At 33.8% G+C, this 16,965-nt stretch overlaps 2 protein-coding genes across 4 annotated transcripts; both read left to right on the top strand.

Annotated features, from left to right (window-relative positions):
• The first annotated feature begins 6,755 nt into the window (after window positions 1-6,755).
• On the top strand, window positions 6,756-9,505 carry LOC133294534 (uncharacterized). 3 transcript variants are annotated; one of them, XM_061493218.1, is made up of 8 exons: window positions 6,756-7,026; window positions 7,104-7,234; window positions 7,349-7,426; window positions 7,566-7,610; window positions 7,736-7,780; window positions 7,911-7,962; window positions 8,409-8,505; window positions 9,144-9,505. In XM_061493218.1, the coding sequence occupies exons 1-8, from the start codon at window positions 6,930-6,932 to the stop codon at window positions 9,307-9,309; spliced, it is 711 nt and encodes a 236-aa protein (XP_061349202.1). In that variant the 5' UTR covers window positions 6,756-6,929; the 3' UTR covers window positions 9,310-9,505. The 3 variants fall into 3 exon arrangements, with proteins under 3 accessions (XP_061349202.1, XP_061349203.1, XP_061349205.1); XM_061493219.1 differs by lacking the exon at window positions 9,144-9,505 and adding an exon at window positions 8,645-9,094; XM_061493221.1 differs by lacking the exon at window positions 8,409-8,505.
• Window positions 9,506-15,645: 6,140 nt separating this feature from the next.
• Window positions 15,646-16,799, top strand: LOC133294484 (uncharacterized). The gene is made up of 4 exons (XM_061493164.1): window positions 15,646-15,792; window positions 15,890-15,941; window positions 16,029-16,096; window positions 16,257-16,799. Exons 1-4 carry the CDS (start codon window positions 15,646-15,648, stop codon window positions 16,797-16,799), a joined length of 810 nt encoding a protein of 269 aa, XP_061349148.1.
• The last annotated feature ends 166 nt before the right edge of the window (window positions 16,800-16,965 follow it).

Below are 16,965 nucleotides of genomic sequence, written 5' to 3' on the forward strand. Positions count from 1 at the left end.
GGTGGCCTAAGAAGGGTGCGAATGGTAAAGGCACCTAACACCTCACGTTACAAATTTTCAATTAGAAGGATTAAGTCACGTCCGGTTACGGGGTTGCGCTTACAACTATAGCTTGGGAGGAATCATTTCTCCGTTCCTCAGGCTCTGGCACGCAATTCGATTTGCTGCTCTGCTGGTTATTCAAAATCTCAGGCATATACATAACTGGTTCTTTTTCTTCATCAAATTCAGTGGTCTTGTATAACATTCTTTCATTTACTCAAATTGAATTTTCAGTGTCCCTTATTACATTGCAAGTCCCACATAGGAGGTCCATATAAACTAAAGAGTATGGAAATTCTATAAATAAACCAAAGCTATAGCTTCAAAATTTAACCTGTCCTGTCAGGGGGTGAAAGGCGACTCGTTAATGATCGTTAAGTGACGGCGGGTCGTGCCAACACCTGTTATTATGAACACACACCTTATGACGAGCGAGACCTGCCCTACTTTGGTTGGGACTTGCCCGTCAATTTTTGGAAGCTTCTTCTAGATGGAGAAGCTCAATCAATACCCACGTTTTAAATTTTAACTTTGTTTCCAACTTGAATAGAGATGTTAGAAACTCAAAAGGATGATGGGAAGGGGGGGAATCTGTGGGAACAATTGGCAGAGGAAGTAAGGAAGAGTGAATTGTGTTATTGAGTTCATCTGGAGTTGTTAAGTGAAGTCCACCAAGGCCAACAGATTTGTTTCTTTGTTCCCTAATAGGGGCCAGGAAGGTGTCAATTAGGATTATTTGTATTGTCTTATGGTTTGGGAGGTAGGCCAACACATTTTTCAGCATAGATGGTACAGAATCTTTTTGCCTTTGGAAATCAGCTTAGTGTTTGTCTGGAGTAATTTGTTGCTGATGCTAGGAATTTGGTTGCCAACAAGATATGATGTTCTGCGGAATTTTTTATGGGCATCAGAGCATGGCCCTCCGGGACATTTTGTAGCCATGGCAGGAAAGTTTGGCTACAACGTCACTTGACCTGGATTTTAAGATGGAAGCAGACAAAAGTATCCATGGATTTGACAAATGGAAGCAATCCTACATAAAGACTTGTGCTGCTTGCCGTTGATCAGGATCTAAAGCAGCACACTGGGATTGATTCCTTTCGAAGTGGCACTACGGCTTTGACAATTATTGTTGCCTCTAACAATTATTCAAGTTTAGTGTGCAAGGGTACACAGGCAACAAGTAGTAAATGAGATATTTTAGACTCTTTTATTGTTCCCACATAGATCATGGTGTGTTGACTCAAATTAAAAATAGCAATTGCTGCAATAGAATTTAAACTAAAAAGAATAAAAATAAAAATAAAAATAAAATCAAAACAACAAAATGCTTCACTAAACTGACTGAAAATGTTACTATTTTTTAAAGATTTTTATAATTGAATCAAAAGTATATTGGTAAATGGAATGAGTAACTTAACTTGGAAATGTATTTTTCTTTTCTTTTCTTTACTGATGCAAAAGTTTTATGTAAGGAATTAAAACAGAGTATTGACATAGCTATAGCTAAATCAGAGAAGTAAGAAATTTTGAGTTGGGGAAAATATAATGAAAAATAATAGGTTGGATCATTGGTTTCCCCTTCCCACAGCACTTGAAAAATGATTTGATTATCAAATTACTACTTGAATATTCCCAGTTAACTGAACACAATTGTTAACTTTTAATTCCTTAAAAATTATTTTCTCCAAGATTTAACCACTTACATATGCCTCTATGCAAATGGGATCCGAGTCTTGAAACTTGGGTTCTTTGTTACATAGAGGACTCCTCACTTCTGAAGTGAGATCCCTTTGATGATTTCTCACCCAAATCCATGTGCTCAATGCAGGATCAAGAAAGAATTGTTTCCCAACAACTCATCCTTCTACAAGCTTCTAACATTCGGCGTTAATGCAAAAAACTTCAACAATGAAAAATAGCATTGAACAACTGAAGTTAAACATAAAATTCAGAAAATCAATCATTCTATCTAGTACTGAGGTTCGGGTATCATCTAAACCCAATCTTTTAAGGATTAGCTTATGCCCATAAGATCAATGCGTGACAGTCTCATAAAAAGTACTGTTTGACTATCATTTGAGTAAAAAATTTGTCACACTTCCGAGAAGAGGCTAGGGTTCTTTCGATGGTTTTTGACCCCATTTTCTTTCTTCAATTCATTTACCCCTTTTTGCCCTTACTTTCTTTTTCCATCTTTTGCCCTTTGCAATTGCTGACTTGGGCTGACTTATTGCGTGCATCTTTTTTCTTTTGTTCTCTGATTTGGGCCTGAGAATTGGGCTTTTGGTACCTGAAAATATATACATTAAGCTCATTAACTATTGACTGCAAAGAGTGATTAAAATAGACATTATGGGATCATAAACTTCCAAATGTACATAACAATGGCTGACCCAACTATCTCTAAAGTCTCTTTTCAGAGACTTATCAATTATCAAACAGGTTTTTTATATTCACGTGATCTGCTATTTTCAAGTATTGACATAATTGATTTACTAGTCTTAATCTTGAAATATTTTGGTAAAATGTTTCCTGTGTCCTACATTACATATATTTATCAAAATATATCGTGCTTCCTATGTTTAAAGTTCCTTTCTTTTGCTTTACCTTATTAGTTTTTCCTTTATGAACTGAAGGGGATTTTTTGTAAAATGATGAAAACAAGTCTTAGTAATTGTTTGTTCCAACGAATTGGGGTCCGGGACTTAAGAATAAATTAGGGGCACTTTGTTTCACAGGTTCTGCAATCATATGTAAGATGCTATTAATGTCTTATAATCCCTCATTCATTGCTTATAAAAAAATAGTAACCATACCTTTGTTTATATTATCATTACTTCAAAATCAATAATGTTGAGAGGGAGCTATTGGTCGTGAACCGGCCTCACAAGTCGCAGCCCAATATCATGGCCCTTGTAGGTCTATTAAGGGGTCACTTCCGTACTTCCTTACAGTGAGAATCATAGACTTCACAATTGAGGATCTCTCACTCCTTGCACAACTCACCACAATAAATGTTAATAGTGAGTTACCTCACCACAATAGGAATAAATCTTTGGTACTACTGTTGTACCAAAGATTCAGTACATCTCATCAATGAAAATATTACATGTCAGTTAAAATACTTTTTTTCTGTCAAATTTTTTCTCTCTCATCTGATGTGTAAAGCTCTCATTCATGGGATGCACTGAATCTAGTTACAGCAGTAATATCAAAGATTCATTCCCACAATAGTGAGGAATTGGGCAAATGGTTATGGCTACTCTCTTTTTCATCATAACGAGGAGACATCTTGCATTCATCATTTTTATGAGTTATTACTTTACTGAAAAAATTGAGTTAATGTGCCCTCACATGTTCCCCTCCTCTTAGCCATCTATGAGATATACACACCGGTGACTCCTCCAAAAACTTCGGTCTATACTCTATACCACGGTCTCTAAGAGCACCTCCATATGGATACACTTCATCCATCAACGGATAAAAACCTAACTCTCCTATACAAACAGCTCACTTTTTTTGAACATATTGTCAACAAGGTAGTGAAGGTTTTAACTAGATAAGACGAGTCCTAAAGTTTCTCTCATAAGAACAAAAAGAAAAACTAAAATCAATTACAGACGAATATCTTGGTTTTCCATCCTAGTCTTGAAATAAAAATGAAGACATAACATGCTGCTTTGATAACATTATGTGGGATTAGACGAAACTTCTCTTTAATTTCTCAATTTCTCAATTTTATTGGCCATGCTCTCAGTGTGCAGGGTTATGCTGGATCTCACTTTGATGTATCAAGTAGCCTGAAGTGTTTGCCACTAATGTTTCAGGGTGAATATCTCATTATAACAAATGTAGATAATTACTTCTTTAATCATGTCTCAGGTATGGGATGTTAATTATATCCAACGAAGAAGCAGTGAAGATTGTTTCTGCAACGCCACATAAAGAAAAAGCAGCTAAGAGACTCGTGAAATGTGTTGCATTTGCCTCTTCTTTCACTGCCCCCTTACATCAACTCCCAGCCACTAAAGTTGTCGATTGAGAATGCAGGGTGATTAAGCCGCTCATTACTGCTTCCTTATAACACAAAAATTAATATAGATTTGTATATAAAGTTATAAATTGAAATGGTATCTATAGTAAATCCGTCTCAATCATGAGGACATGCATTTTCTGTCTCCGCCTTAGACTACTAAACATGCAAGCACCCAAATTGTGGGCCAATCCACAATAATGGCAAGACTATATGACTGCTTATGCCTTATAGCCTCAGTTCCTTGTCTGATTCTATGCAGACTATTGATTCAATAGCAGCCTATTCTCTGCTCGTGGCTATCTTAAATCTTAACCATTGATTCAATTGGGCAAAGAACAATCTATTCGTGCCATTCAACCTCCTACCATTCAGTCAGTTGCTCTTTTTCGGTATCGGCAGCATGAACAGCTAATTCGTGAACAGGAGATGCGAAGACACCACAATCGCCAGTCCAAAAGAATTGATAAACCCTAAACCCTAAACCCAACAGTCAGTGTAGGTGTAAATAACCAATTTAATAAAAAAAAGTTTAAGCAGTTGGTTGTGAGGATCAAATTTATGACTACTACGGAGGCTGTAATATTATATAAAGAATCAATTCAACTCAATCACTTAAAGCTATTAGGTGAAAACTAATTAATAGTTTTAGATTATATTAATCTAACAGTAACCTACCTTCTGTGATTCAGAAATGACATTTACACACAGAAATCCGTTCACATGGAACATTACATGTGGTTGGGGGCAGGGGGAAGTGGTCAGGAGTCGAGAGAAGAAACCAAATATTCTTTTGGTGATACTACAAGACAACAGCCCAAACATGCGAACTAGTAGAGAGCAAATGATATTTATACAGGATTCACAAAAATCACATGGGCCATTAAATGTTGGGGGAGAAGTAAAATACTAATTGCGCATCCTGTGATGAAATGGTGGAAACTTATATAAGGCTTCCTCGCTTCTCCTTTCGCGGCTGATGAGAAAAGTTGCAGCAAATTATTAACACTAGGATACGGGGTCGTATCCTGGCCTAAAAAAAAAAAAACATCAGGATCCGGACACGTATCCTGATGAAAATAAGTGTTGCTGTACTTTTTCTCATCTGCAGTGACAGAAGAAGTATATAACCCAACTATATAAATATGAAATGATGGGACAAGTTATATTTACAAACTTTTTTGTTTACAAACTACACTACGTAGGACCGGTCCTACATTAATCACACAGTATACGACCGGTCCTACATTAGTGTAATTGCAAAAAAAAAATTATAAACGGATGCTGTCCCTAATATGATAAGTGTTTACAAGTGTGTATTTTTTAGCAATATTAAAGGGAAAGAGTAAGAAACAGAAAAAGCAAATGTGAATGGTTGTGATAAGATATGATGTGAAATTTAAGAAACTTTATCTATATAAATAATGGGGACAATAAATCTTCTGTTGTAAGAGAATTCTAATCTCATGTCATAGATACATCAAGTATTTAAAAAAAAAATAAAAAAAATGAGTGACATAACTTTTTATAATATGTATAGGAAGTGTTCCATAAATAATATTTATGTTCATAATTTACGTAATTTATTTGGATCATTACGACTCGAGAAAGTGAAAAGCAAATGAAAGCTACGGGAACAGAAAAAAAATTCGAGTACATAAGCTATGAGTTTTATTTTTTTCATGCATTAGGAGAAAATGTAAGAAAATCGAAATATCACTAATAGAAAAAAACAATTTTTCTATAATATTAGAAAATATTTTTTCATAAGATGAAAAAAAAATTAGGGCTTTGATTTTACTCATATTACATGAGAAAATATTTTTTATGTTGTAACTCAATTAGTGATGGACTCACATTTATTAAAAAAAATACATACAAATTGAAGGGTCACATGAGAAAACACGTTTTATGCAATATAAGAAATTCCAAAAAAGTTAAATATTGAATGTTTATTCAATTCAGTTTTTAAATAATTTCTAGTGGATATTTTCTCTCTTTTTTTTGTGGTTGGGATTTACTTATTTAATTTTTTGATATGCTTAATCGAAAATATTAAAAACTTAAAATAATAGCAGTGATTGTTTAATATAAACTGAAATAAATTTAGTAAAAAATATGAATTTTTATTATGATGGCTTATCATGAGATAATATGTCCTAGTTGATGAATGAGATAAGATATAATTATAATATTTTATTATATTCACAATAATTAACATTTTTTATCATAAATTTTAAGAAAATTATTCTATCATGTAATAAAAGACAGTTATATTATGTTGTAGATACATCGACAAACGTGTCTTTTATTTTTTCTTTTTTCTTTTTCAACACATATGGGTTGGGTCTATGACATGAGAGAAGTATCTCCTACGACATGAGATTAGATACTCCCTAATTTTTATCAACTAGGATAACGCCCAACAAAACAAAACTTGGTATTGTTTAAGAGGTTTGCATTTGTCATTTAACATGACACAACAAACTTTTTTTCACACACAATATTTTGTGTGAGACTCACACTTTTTGAAGAAAAAAAAAAATTATCGCACACAAAACGAATTTCTATAACATTACACAATTTTTTTTTTTTTTCTACACTCCTGTAAAACTCATTGTTTAATTATTAAATGAGATGCCGTAAATTATCCTTACTTCCTTAGTGCAGTGCGTCGTGGGGATGCGTGCATTCTTCTTTTTTGTTTATAAGAGAAAACGCATCTAAGCCCAACCAATCAGATCGCTTCCTTCCAACTAACTCTCTAGCTGAATAATCTTCGCACGTGTCAGCCTCGACTCAACCACCACTGACATCGGCATCGCAATCTCCGCACGTGCCAACCATTCCGATGGCCATGTCCGTCGATCTCAACGACGTGTCCGATTTCGAAGCCTTAGCCTCCGACGTTTACATCTCCATATGTGGCTACGGTTCTCTCCTCTCCGGTAACACTCAATGCTCTATGCTAGCTACTCTGCTAATTCCATTCATCAAACCTAACGTCATCATGTCTTTGACACAGAGACAAGTGCCAGAAGCACATTCCCGGACCTCGTTAACTTCCGAATCGCCAAGTTAACCGGCTTCCGCCGTGTCTTCACGGCGGTCGGAGGCTTCTTTTTCACTCACGCCGTCGCCAACATCAAAACTGAGGTACTCTTTATTGTATTTTATTTTATTTTATTTTAAAAAAAAAAGGAGCTTGAGTTGTAAAGTTATGATTGGTTGCTTGAATTTTTGGGCCTATTGGGTTTGTTTACTTTGCAGGAAATTGCAGGCCTATCTGTTGAGCCATGTGAAGGTGAAACCATTCTGGTCACTGTTTTTGAGATTAAGAAAACAGAGGTATTGAATCTTCAGAACTTAAAATCATTAGCGAGAGGAGAGTTCCTTTTTTAAAGGGGTGAAATTAGAGAAATACAATTATCTCTGGGAATAAATTTTAACTGATCAGTTTTTTTTTTTTTTTTTTCTACTGAATTAGATTCCAGCCTTTATTGAAAGGGAGCGCGAATATCGCTTTTTAGCTGTGAGTTGTTAATTTTTCATTTTTATTTTTGCTTTTGAGTTTGTTCTTGTGATAATATAGAATTCAATTTGACACCTGCTTCAAGAGTTCCAAGTATAATTTGATATTTATTTTTTCTGTTGTAGGTTATCCCTGAATCACTAGATGGGAAGTCTTTTGCCAATCCAGCAGTATGTTATTCAAATGTTACATTTTGTACCAATCTTATTGTTTAAGTAAAATGTTATTTTTGCTAGATTTATTTGTAATTGTAATCTATGGTGCTAATCGTTTGACGGTCTTGTGGTGTCATCATTGCAGGTCCTTTGTGCTTCTTGCACCGATGAGGATTTCTTTAAATTTAGATGCAGTGGTAAGTTACAAGTCTATTCTGTGTAAGAAAAAAACTGAGGTGTGGTAGGCGAATCTTAGTAGTTACAGAGATGAAAAGAAACTTCTTACTATCCTTTCGGATTTTCATTTTGTAACTTATGTAAGACCTACTTATATAGAATCTTTAAAAAAGTAGTTAGGAGTTGTAACATATTCGAACAATAAATCCATAATGTTTTATTTTAAGGAGGTAAATCCTAATTACTGTAGTCCCCTATTTCTGAGAAGTAGTACTTGAATTTATGAAACAAAAAAATGCATCATGTCATAACTAGTTTCTAACATATTCCGCTTAGAAATTGACATGAAGTGGGTTTTTCTTGGTCCGCGAAGAGTATTGACCCAGGGGAAAATATAAGGAAGCATACATTTGCAAGCAGACTTGTATTATGATAATATACCTGTGCCTTATTTTATTTTTTTCAGAGGGCAGAGAAATATATTTTCAACAATATGGAGAATATATGAACCATAAGATTTGGCGGGATGATGTTTTACCATGCCGTGTTTATCTTCGTCACTGGTAGGTAGTCTGTTAAATATCAATTAATAGTAGTATAATACTTTAGCCATTGCTTGTGAGGTTTTAATTATTTAGTAATTTATGGATTCGAAATACTGAACTGGAAGTGTTATAATCGCCTCTTGGGTTTGAACATCAGATAATCATTGCAAACATCTTCTAGAGATTTGCAACAGACATTTCTCTGGGGCGCTGGGGAGATTGGTATCAACTTCAAACATGATTATTATTCTTAATATCTCAAGTTGGCAAACCATATGTATATTACAATACTTGTTGTCTTTTTGTGCTTTGTCTTTATGATCTTAATGTGGAAGGACTAAAATAAATTGTTTTGTAGCCCCAATACCAAAACAAAGCGATTTGTTTTTGTAGCCCTTAGTTCGGGAAAGGGGTTGTATGTCTCCGTTATCTGCGGCATCCAACTTTATGAATTATCTAGCTCCTCCACGCTTTACTTTTAATGATTGGAAATTGGAATAACTGTAGTAAGCAATTTTATTTGATATGAGAGGTATCCATTGATTCCAATGCACATTAGCTTATAAACGCTATCTGTTAGATGATATTTGTAGGATATATTATAATGTAATCTGACATGTATTTTAGAATTAACTGTTGAGAATAAATTATTGCAGTGTCTTGGCCGCAAAAAGCCTTGGTGATGAAGCTTACAATAACTTTTTGGATCATAGCTTCCTTGCTGACCGTAAAACAACCATACGTCAGTACTTAGAAAAAGTGGGTACTAGCATCATGGAAGAAGAACCCCCAGAGTCTTTGAAAACCCGTTACGGTGGTTAGTAAGATCCAATAACCGATACAGTTGTTACGGAGGCTCTGGGGTTTACCGTTTTTTTATTTGATCATTCTCATGCATCCCTTTTCGAATGGGGCTGGTAACAGAGAGAGTAGGAAGGAGATTGTTCCGTTGTTATTACGCAACCAACGTTGCAATTTTCGAGAACCAAGATATATTAATAAATTGATGGTGGATAGATTGCTGCAAATGTTCATAATAAAAGTAAATATTTATATTATGAATGAAAGCTGGTAACGGTACCTGTTCAACAAATATTCATGAGAGATGACAAAGCGGTTCAGCTCGGCGGGTCAACCTGTCCTATCCGTTAAATGGGGTGGGCTGAGTTTTTCAATCCATCTCAAAAGCCCACTTGAAAATATCAACTTGATGGTGGTATCTTGATTTTCCCAGCAAACTCAAACTTGTAGTAATTTTACACAAAAAATTTTCAGGTAATATTTCGGCTTATTAAATATTTTTTTTTTTAACTTTCCCACAAAAATCATTTTTCCATCTTTTTCATTATTTTTCTAGTAATTGTATTTTCTAGTAAAAAAAAATCTCTACCAAACACCTCGTAATTTCGACACGAGATAGTGAATCCAGAGACATTTTCCGATGATAATCCATACCAGTAAGATTGTCTACAAAACCCTTCATTGGTGTATCTGGGCCTACTGGTTGAATTCTGGGTCTCCTTCAGAAGTATCCATGCCACATTGTCCATATCAATGCCATCGTGGTAAATGTAGTCCACTAAATAAGTACAGCCCACATCCTTCAGAAGTGTTCTGCAGATGGTAAAACATCATTCTAAACAAAACAATATATGCTGCTAGATTTTCAACAAAGTTATAAAGTCGTTTTATTATTAAATTTTTAACTAAAAATGATTTATAATATTAATTATAAAACATTGTTTTTAAATAACAAAATAAATAAATCTTATTTAGTGTTTTTGTAAGAGCTTCTTTATTTAAAAATGTTTTTAAATTCACAAACAGAAAACTAAAGACTACGGTTATTGCTAGTTATACATGAGTAAAACATTCTTCTTTCTCGGTTCAAAAATTTGGTTTTGGAGGCTTATCAATGACATGAAGTAATTATCTAGCTGCTCCTCTAATAAGTGTCCAAGACACTATGTTTTTATGGTTAAAAAGAGTTCAAATAATAATTAAAATAACTAAAAATATAATATTAATTAATAAAATATTAAAAGATAGTAAATTACAAACAAATGGATAAGATCCTAATCTTTGGTGTTGTTTCAGGTTATTTCACACTAGAATAACAAATTGCAATCAAGAAGGATAAAGGCAGTTGCAAAGGATAAGGATCAAGAAAAATAAAGAATTAATCAAAATTAATCCTCAGCGAGCCTGGTCCAAATTAAAAAGTCAATTTTTATTTCTATAAAAACGCTCATTCCATTTATTCTTGAATTTGGAAGACGGAGGACAACAGAGCTCATGATGGCTGCGGCTTAGGAAAGGGAAAAGCTCCGTTCCGGACCTGAGAAGCGGAGAAACGGTCAAAGCTTCACCGTGGAGATCGAGTTTTATGTTTCTTTTACGAATCTTTATAGTTTCTTAGTATCTTTTAATATTGTTTTTATAATTATGCATAGCTAAATTTCTGTTAGTAGTTAGGAAGATACAGAACCAATGGGTTCTTAGTTGATGTTTGTTTATTCTTATGAATTACATTCTTGTTTCTAAATTATGCAATCAATCTGATATTTATGCTTAGTTTTATTTATGACTTGATCACTCGTAGATAAACATATGAGTCATATATGACAATAGGGATGTTGGTGTATGATTCTGATTGGTTGATTGTTGGAATTTGCATGATCTAGGGATAGACTTGTGAATTTTATAACTGTGAGTTCTTGCGTTAATGCTTATTTTATGAAAAAGTACTAAGGGATTAGGCTTTGGATTAGAATAAAAGATTAGATTAACAAGGGATTGGGATTTAGTCAATTATAAAAAGAGCTGTTAATAATTTAATCTTGAATGTAATCGTAAGAATAGGCAAACTCGTTAAGAAACCATTGGAGAAGTTGAATCCTAACTACGCCTTTTTATTGAAAACTTAAATCAATTTCTTTTAGCTTTAATTAATTCTGAATTAAATTTCTAAAATATTAAAAACCAAAAATAAGTTTATAAATTTTGCTTTTAATATAATCACAATATCCTCAAGAAAACCTTTAATGATCGATCCAACTTTAATTAAATAAATAAATTATTGTTTGGTCATCAGTCCTCGTGGGATCGACAACTCTACTTTATCACTTTATTACTTGTACGACCGGTGCAGTTGCCGAGTTCGTCAACAAGTTTTTTTTTGTTTTAACATTTGGAAGTTGGAATAATTGTTGTAAGCCATTGTTTTTTATATGAGAGGCATCCCATGATTCCAATCCATTACCTTATAACCGCTATATGTTAAATGAAATTTGTGGGATATAGTCTAATGTAAATATTTCAAAACAAAACTATATCATGGTAAAATAGCCATTTTAACTTCATTCATATCTTCTTTAGGTTTATCTGGAGAGGGAAGGGAAAAAAACACTGGATATCCCACTTAAATTTTGCTACTGAGGCCAAAATAGGCATTCCAACTTGTAACAAAAAAACGTTTACTTTTGTCACAAATTACAATACATATCAGGCTACATAGTTATATTAATCTCATGCTTGTATGTCACAGTAATGATGTTTGTCAAAGAATTTTGAAGTCTCATATCCGCGCTCAAATTGATCATAACAACAGAAACACAGCTCATAGCCAGCAACACCAAATATTTTACCATTATCAAATGAAAGGATAATTCAATGTAATCTGCAAAATTAGTAAAGACCATGTGGTGAGTTAAAAAATACAAATTCCAATGAAATAGCTAATTACTCAATTACATAATAAATTCAGATGTAAGGAAATTAGTATGACTACATGCCTGAGGCAAATGTGACACACGTGCTTGAAGATAATTCTTTTTGTTCTGTAAGAATATATGTTAACGGTGGAGCAGTACCAGTACCACCGTTAACATTAGAAAGACCTCAAAAAATATTAAAATTACTACTAACCCGTATAGTTCTAAAATTTCATAATTACATTAGAAAGACCTCAAAAAATAATAATGAGGATTACTTGTAGAAGGAGAAAAACATAACATTTTCTTACACTGTTGGTTTGGGTTATAATCGGCATTCACTGCACCAACTGTAACATGATAGATATCCATTAATATATTAGACGGATTTATAAGTTTAATAAATATAAAATTACTTTTAGAATATATACGGGCTTGTTACGAAATAAATAATTTGAAAATTCTGAACTGGAAAATAAATTAAAGATAATATATATATAATCTCATAAATAAAAATTACTCTGTACCAATATTTCTGATAACACATCTCATAAATTAATTCCAAAAAAACATAATTGTAACAATAACTTTACTACCACACTAATAATAATAAGAGTAAATACTCTATTTGATCCTCAACAAATTTTATGATGCTCGCTTTAGTCCCTAGCAAATAAAAAGGTCCATCATGGTCCTTAAGAAATTCAAAATGGATCAATTTAGTTGAAATCGTGGTCCCTCACAAATTCAAAAAAGACTCATATTAGTCCCTCAAAAGGACTAAAATGGGTCAATTTTGAATTTCTTAGGAATCACAATGGGCCTTTTTATTTGCTAGGGACTAAAGCGGGTATCGTGAAATTTGCTGAAGACCAAAAATAATATTTACTCTAATAATAATAATAGAAAAAGGATGCAAACAAATCAGCTACAATTGTTAATATTATTATTGTCAATTATGATTGTACATAGGAAAGGGGTTTTTGTTATGATGGTGGTGTTGTTGATAGATAGTGATTCGCATGTGACAAATGAAGACAAGAACATTTCTTGTCTCTTATATTTTGTAGTTTAATATGTCAAAGACATTCTCACAAACGTTGAATTTTTGGATAATACATCTCCAATATCCACATCACTTTATGACAAAATTACTCTAAATTAATTAGAATCAGATTTTATCTAATGAACTGACTGCTGATGAATTTTCATGATTCAACAATATCCATGCAATCAATTAATTAATTATACAATATTAAAATATTAGATATAGAATTCTTAGAGGGAGAAAAAAAAAACGGAAAACCAGTAAATGGATTTATTAAAAAAAAGTAGTTTTAATGAAAATACTATACTTAGGAAAGATTATTTATCAATAATTATTTTTAGCTTGGCGTCCCAATTGAGCGCGTAAAAGAATGTAACGGTAGTAATTTCATTTCCAATTGAGAATCTTTTCTCGGGTCATGTTTCTGACTTTCTATCAAAATACAGTACTTTTGATTCCGAACCTTCACTTTCTAAGTTATATATATAAGGGAAAAGTGTCTATCATTTAAAATTACACAACTTACATCCTTTCACTCTCACAAAGAGGTGGGACCCACACTTTTTTTTTTTTTGTCAACTATCTCTCCTCCTTTATCTATCTCTTTCTCTCTCTTAAAATGACACAACTTTACATCCTTTAAAATTATACATACTTTTCCCTATATATAATACCATGTGGCAAATACATTCAAAACTAAAGGCCAAAGTGCCAAACTTTTCCTTTCTCTATTTTATTTTGTTTGTCCTTTTTTTTCTCTTTTCCAAAGGCGTTCAAAGCAATATGATATGCTTCACATTGGATTTAATGGGGAATTGGTCCCGCATCGAGCAAAATGCATAATTAAGCAAATGACTAATAGAGTTGGATAGACTTCGATATTCCACTCCGTCCCACAATTCCGCAAAATTTCGTTGGATTTTGAATTCTTGCAAATTGTTGACCTATATATTGGGCTATGATATGAGGGCTTCATAATAATATTATAATAATTGTACCATCTTACCCTACTGGAATCTGTCCCCATGCAAAACAAAGCCTATCTCGGATGCAGTTGCCAAACTCTTAACAAAGTTTCAGTTACCAATGCCGTAAGGAATAATACTATTAATTCTTTGATTCAAAGGACTTGCGATGGTGAAACCCTTTTGTCCATATTTGGGCAATTGGGTAAGGTTTTAAGCTGTTTGGGAATTAAGGGCCAAAACAAACTTGAACCAGGATAAACTAACTTTCCTCTCAAAGGCATAGGCAATGCAAAGTTGTTACATTTTCACCTATAAGACCCAACTAACACATGATAATGAAGGAGACGTTTTGAGGTGCATTGTAAACGGGTCAGATAATGAATTATATGTAGATGGAAAAATGATACGATCTTTTGAACATAGGGATGCAAAGTGGGGACCTAAATGATCATCTTTTTTTAACCTACCCCAGATTACCTTTTTATATATAGCTTCAGCCGAACATTATATGTGGGTCACCCTACTTGAACGCTCCCATCCCATCTTCACGGGTAATTTCTCATTGAAATTAAAGATATAGTACCAAAATAATATTGCAATCTACCTACCACAATAACACTACCTCCAAAACTCTCTCTTACAAGCCCTACACCTTCATATATTTTCTAAATGTAATTGTTACGTTTCATCTGCATCAGTAAGTGTTATGGTCCTCCAGTTAAAGGGGTTTCATGTACAAAAAATGGAGGTTGTTTCCATTTCATAAATGCTATGTGGGTTTCTAATTTTACACAATAATACCCTAATAAAAATAAAGTAACACTAGAAATAGATCCTGAGCGAGAATTCTTGAAAAGTAGACAGAAGAACTGGTAAATGGCTTAATCAACTCGCACAATTGGTCCCTAGATCGATCATTCTTTCAAAATTCTTTTGAAAACAACTTCTTAACTTCTGTAATTGTTAGTGTTGCTTAGGAGAGGTTCTATTTTCAGCCTAATATTATGTTACTAGGTGTTGGCTGCTATAAATATGAGGAGGCGGTATATAACGGCAACAACAAGATTTGGTAAATCTAATATTATGATATAAATATAAAACGAGGTTTCTGGTTGGATTTAAATTTAAACTAAACATCAAAAGAAAAAAAGAAAAAAGAAAAAATGTAAGGGCCAAATATCCCTCCCTAATCCTTCTCAATCAATGCCACGTGGAGAGATTAACGTTAACTTCTCCATTTATCAACTTGTTTGTTCCCACCAAACTGATCAACTTCAAAAATCTCCTCCGCAAAGCTTGCTCTTTTTTCTTAACCGCTACACCTCTGTTTATTACTGCCCTAGAAAAAAAAACCAACAAAAAGAAACCACTTTCACTATTTGTAACCCCTATCTATTCACGTTTCGTCTTTCACTTGCATATTCTCGTAATGGGGAGAATGGGACAAGAATCAGATTCCAAGACCCAGTTGGTATTAGAGATTTGCTCCATTTCCACACGTTCTGTGGTTTGTGTTCATAGACTTGTCTCAAACCCACACAAGGCAACTTTCATCGACTGGTATTGCATCCTTGGAGTAAGTTCTTGAACCATTCTTGTTGATCCAAACTAGGTAACAGTTTTCTTGGTTTCTTTTTTTATGATGCAAATCTCTTCATATTGGGTTCTCATAGGTAGAAGAAAATGCAGGGGTAAATGCCATTCGCAAGCGGTACCATAAACTGGGTAGGTTTAACAGTATTAATGGTTATGTGCAATCTACATTTCTCTCTCTCTCCCCTGAATAATGAGGGTTTTGTTTTCCTTCTGTAGCATTGCAACTTCATCCAGATAAGAATAAACATCCCAAGGCTGAAATTGCTTTCAAGCTTGTTTCTGAGGTTAGTTTTGTTATATTTTCTTTTCCTTTAATTGGTTAGTCACTTAGCCTGCGAGTACTATATACTGTATAACAATGAATGAGCCAATGAACATTCATAAGAATTTCTGAGTAAAATGGAATACAATCTCATCTCATGCTCTGCCACCATTTTTCTGTAGGCATATACATGTCTATCTAATGCAGCAAAGAGAAAAGCCTTTGACTTGGAGAGATGTAAGCATTTCTGCATTGAGTGCAAAAGAATCCCATATGCATCCTGCAATGTCCCTGGCAATTCCAGTGGTTCAGGTTTCAAGGCATGGAATATTTTAAGCAGGTCAAGATCTTGTAAACTTTGGAGAAACATTAGGGAAATAAGAGAAAGATTTAAGGAGGAAGCTAAGGTGATAGAGAATTGTTTGCAAGCAAATTCAATGTCACGGAAAGAGTCTCCACTATACAACCCGGTTGGCTATCTACATAGAAGCAAATCACTGCATAGATTTGAGAGAGAAACCCCTGTTTTCAATCCATCGGATTACTTATACCAAGGCTATCCTCATCTGAGGAGCCATGTTTACAATAATTCTGCGACATTTTGGTACTTACAGACAGATAGTTTGCTGCACAAGAGAGGAGCGCAGCACGCCTCCCCTGTTTTTGAGGTCAAATCAAGAAGTATGTTTACAAGCAAATTTGCTTTTGTCCCATCACAATGTTAGCCCAAAAATAATTTTACATTCAATTAACGTAGTGTGATTTCCGCGTTCTCGCTTCTTTTAAGGATTAATTGCGCTTCTTTATGAATTTGTCATGATATATATGCGACTCCTTTAAAACCTTCAAGCGTCAAAAGTGCATTGATTAATTTAAAAGTTATGGGCCACA

This window comes from Gastrolobium bilobum, unplaced genomic scaffold, assembly GCF_033153095.1.
Source record: "Gastrolobium bilobum isolate Gb01-03AN ecotype WA unplaced genomic scaffold, APGP_CSIRO_Gbil_v1 utg5188, whole genome shotgun sequence".
NCBI lineage: Eukaryota > Viridiplantae > Streptophyta > Magnoliopsida > Fabales > Fabaceae > Gastrolobium > Gastrolobium bilobum.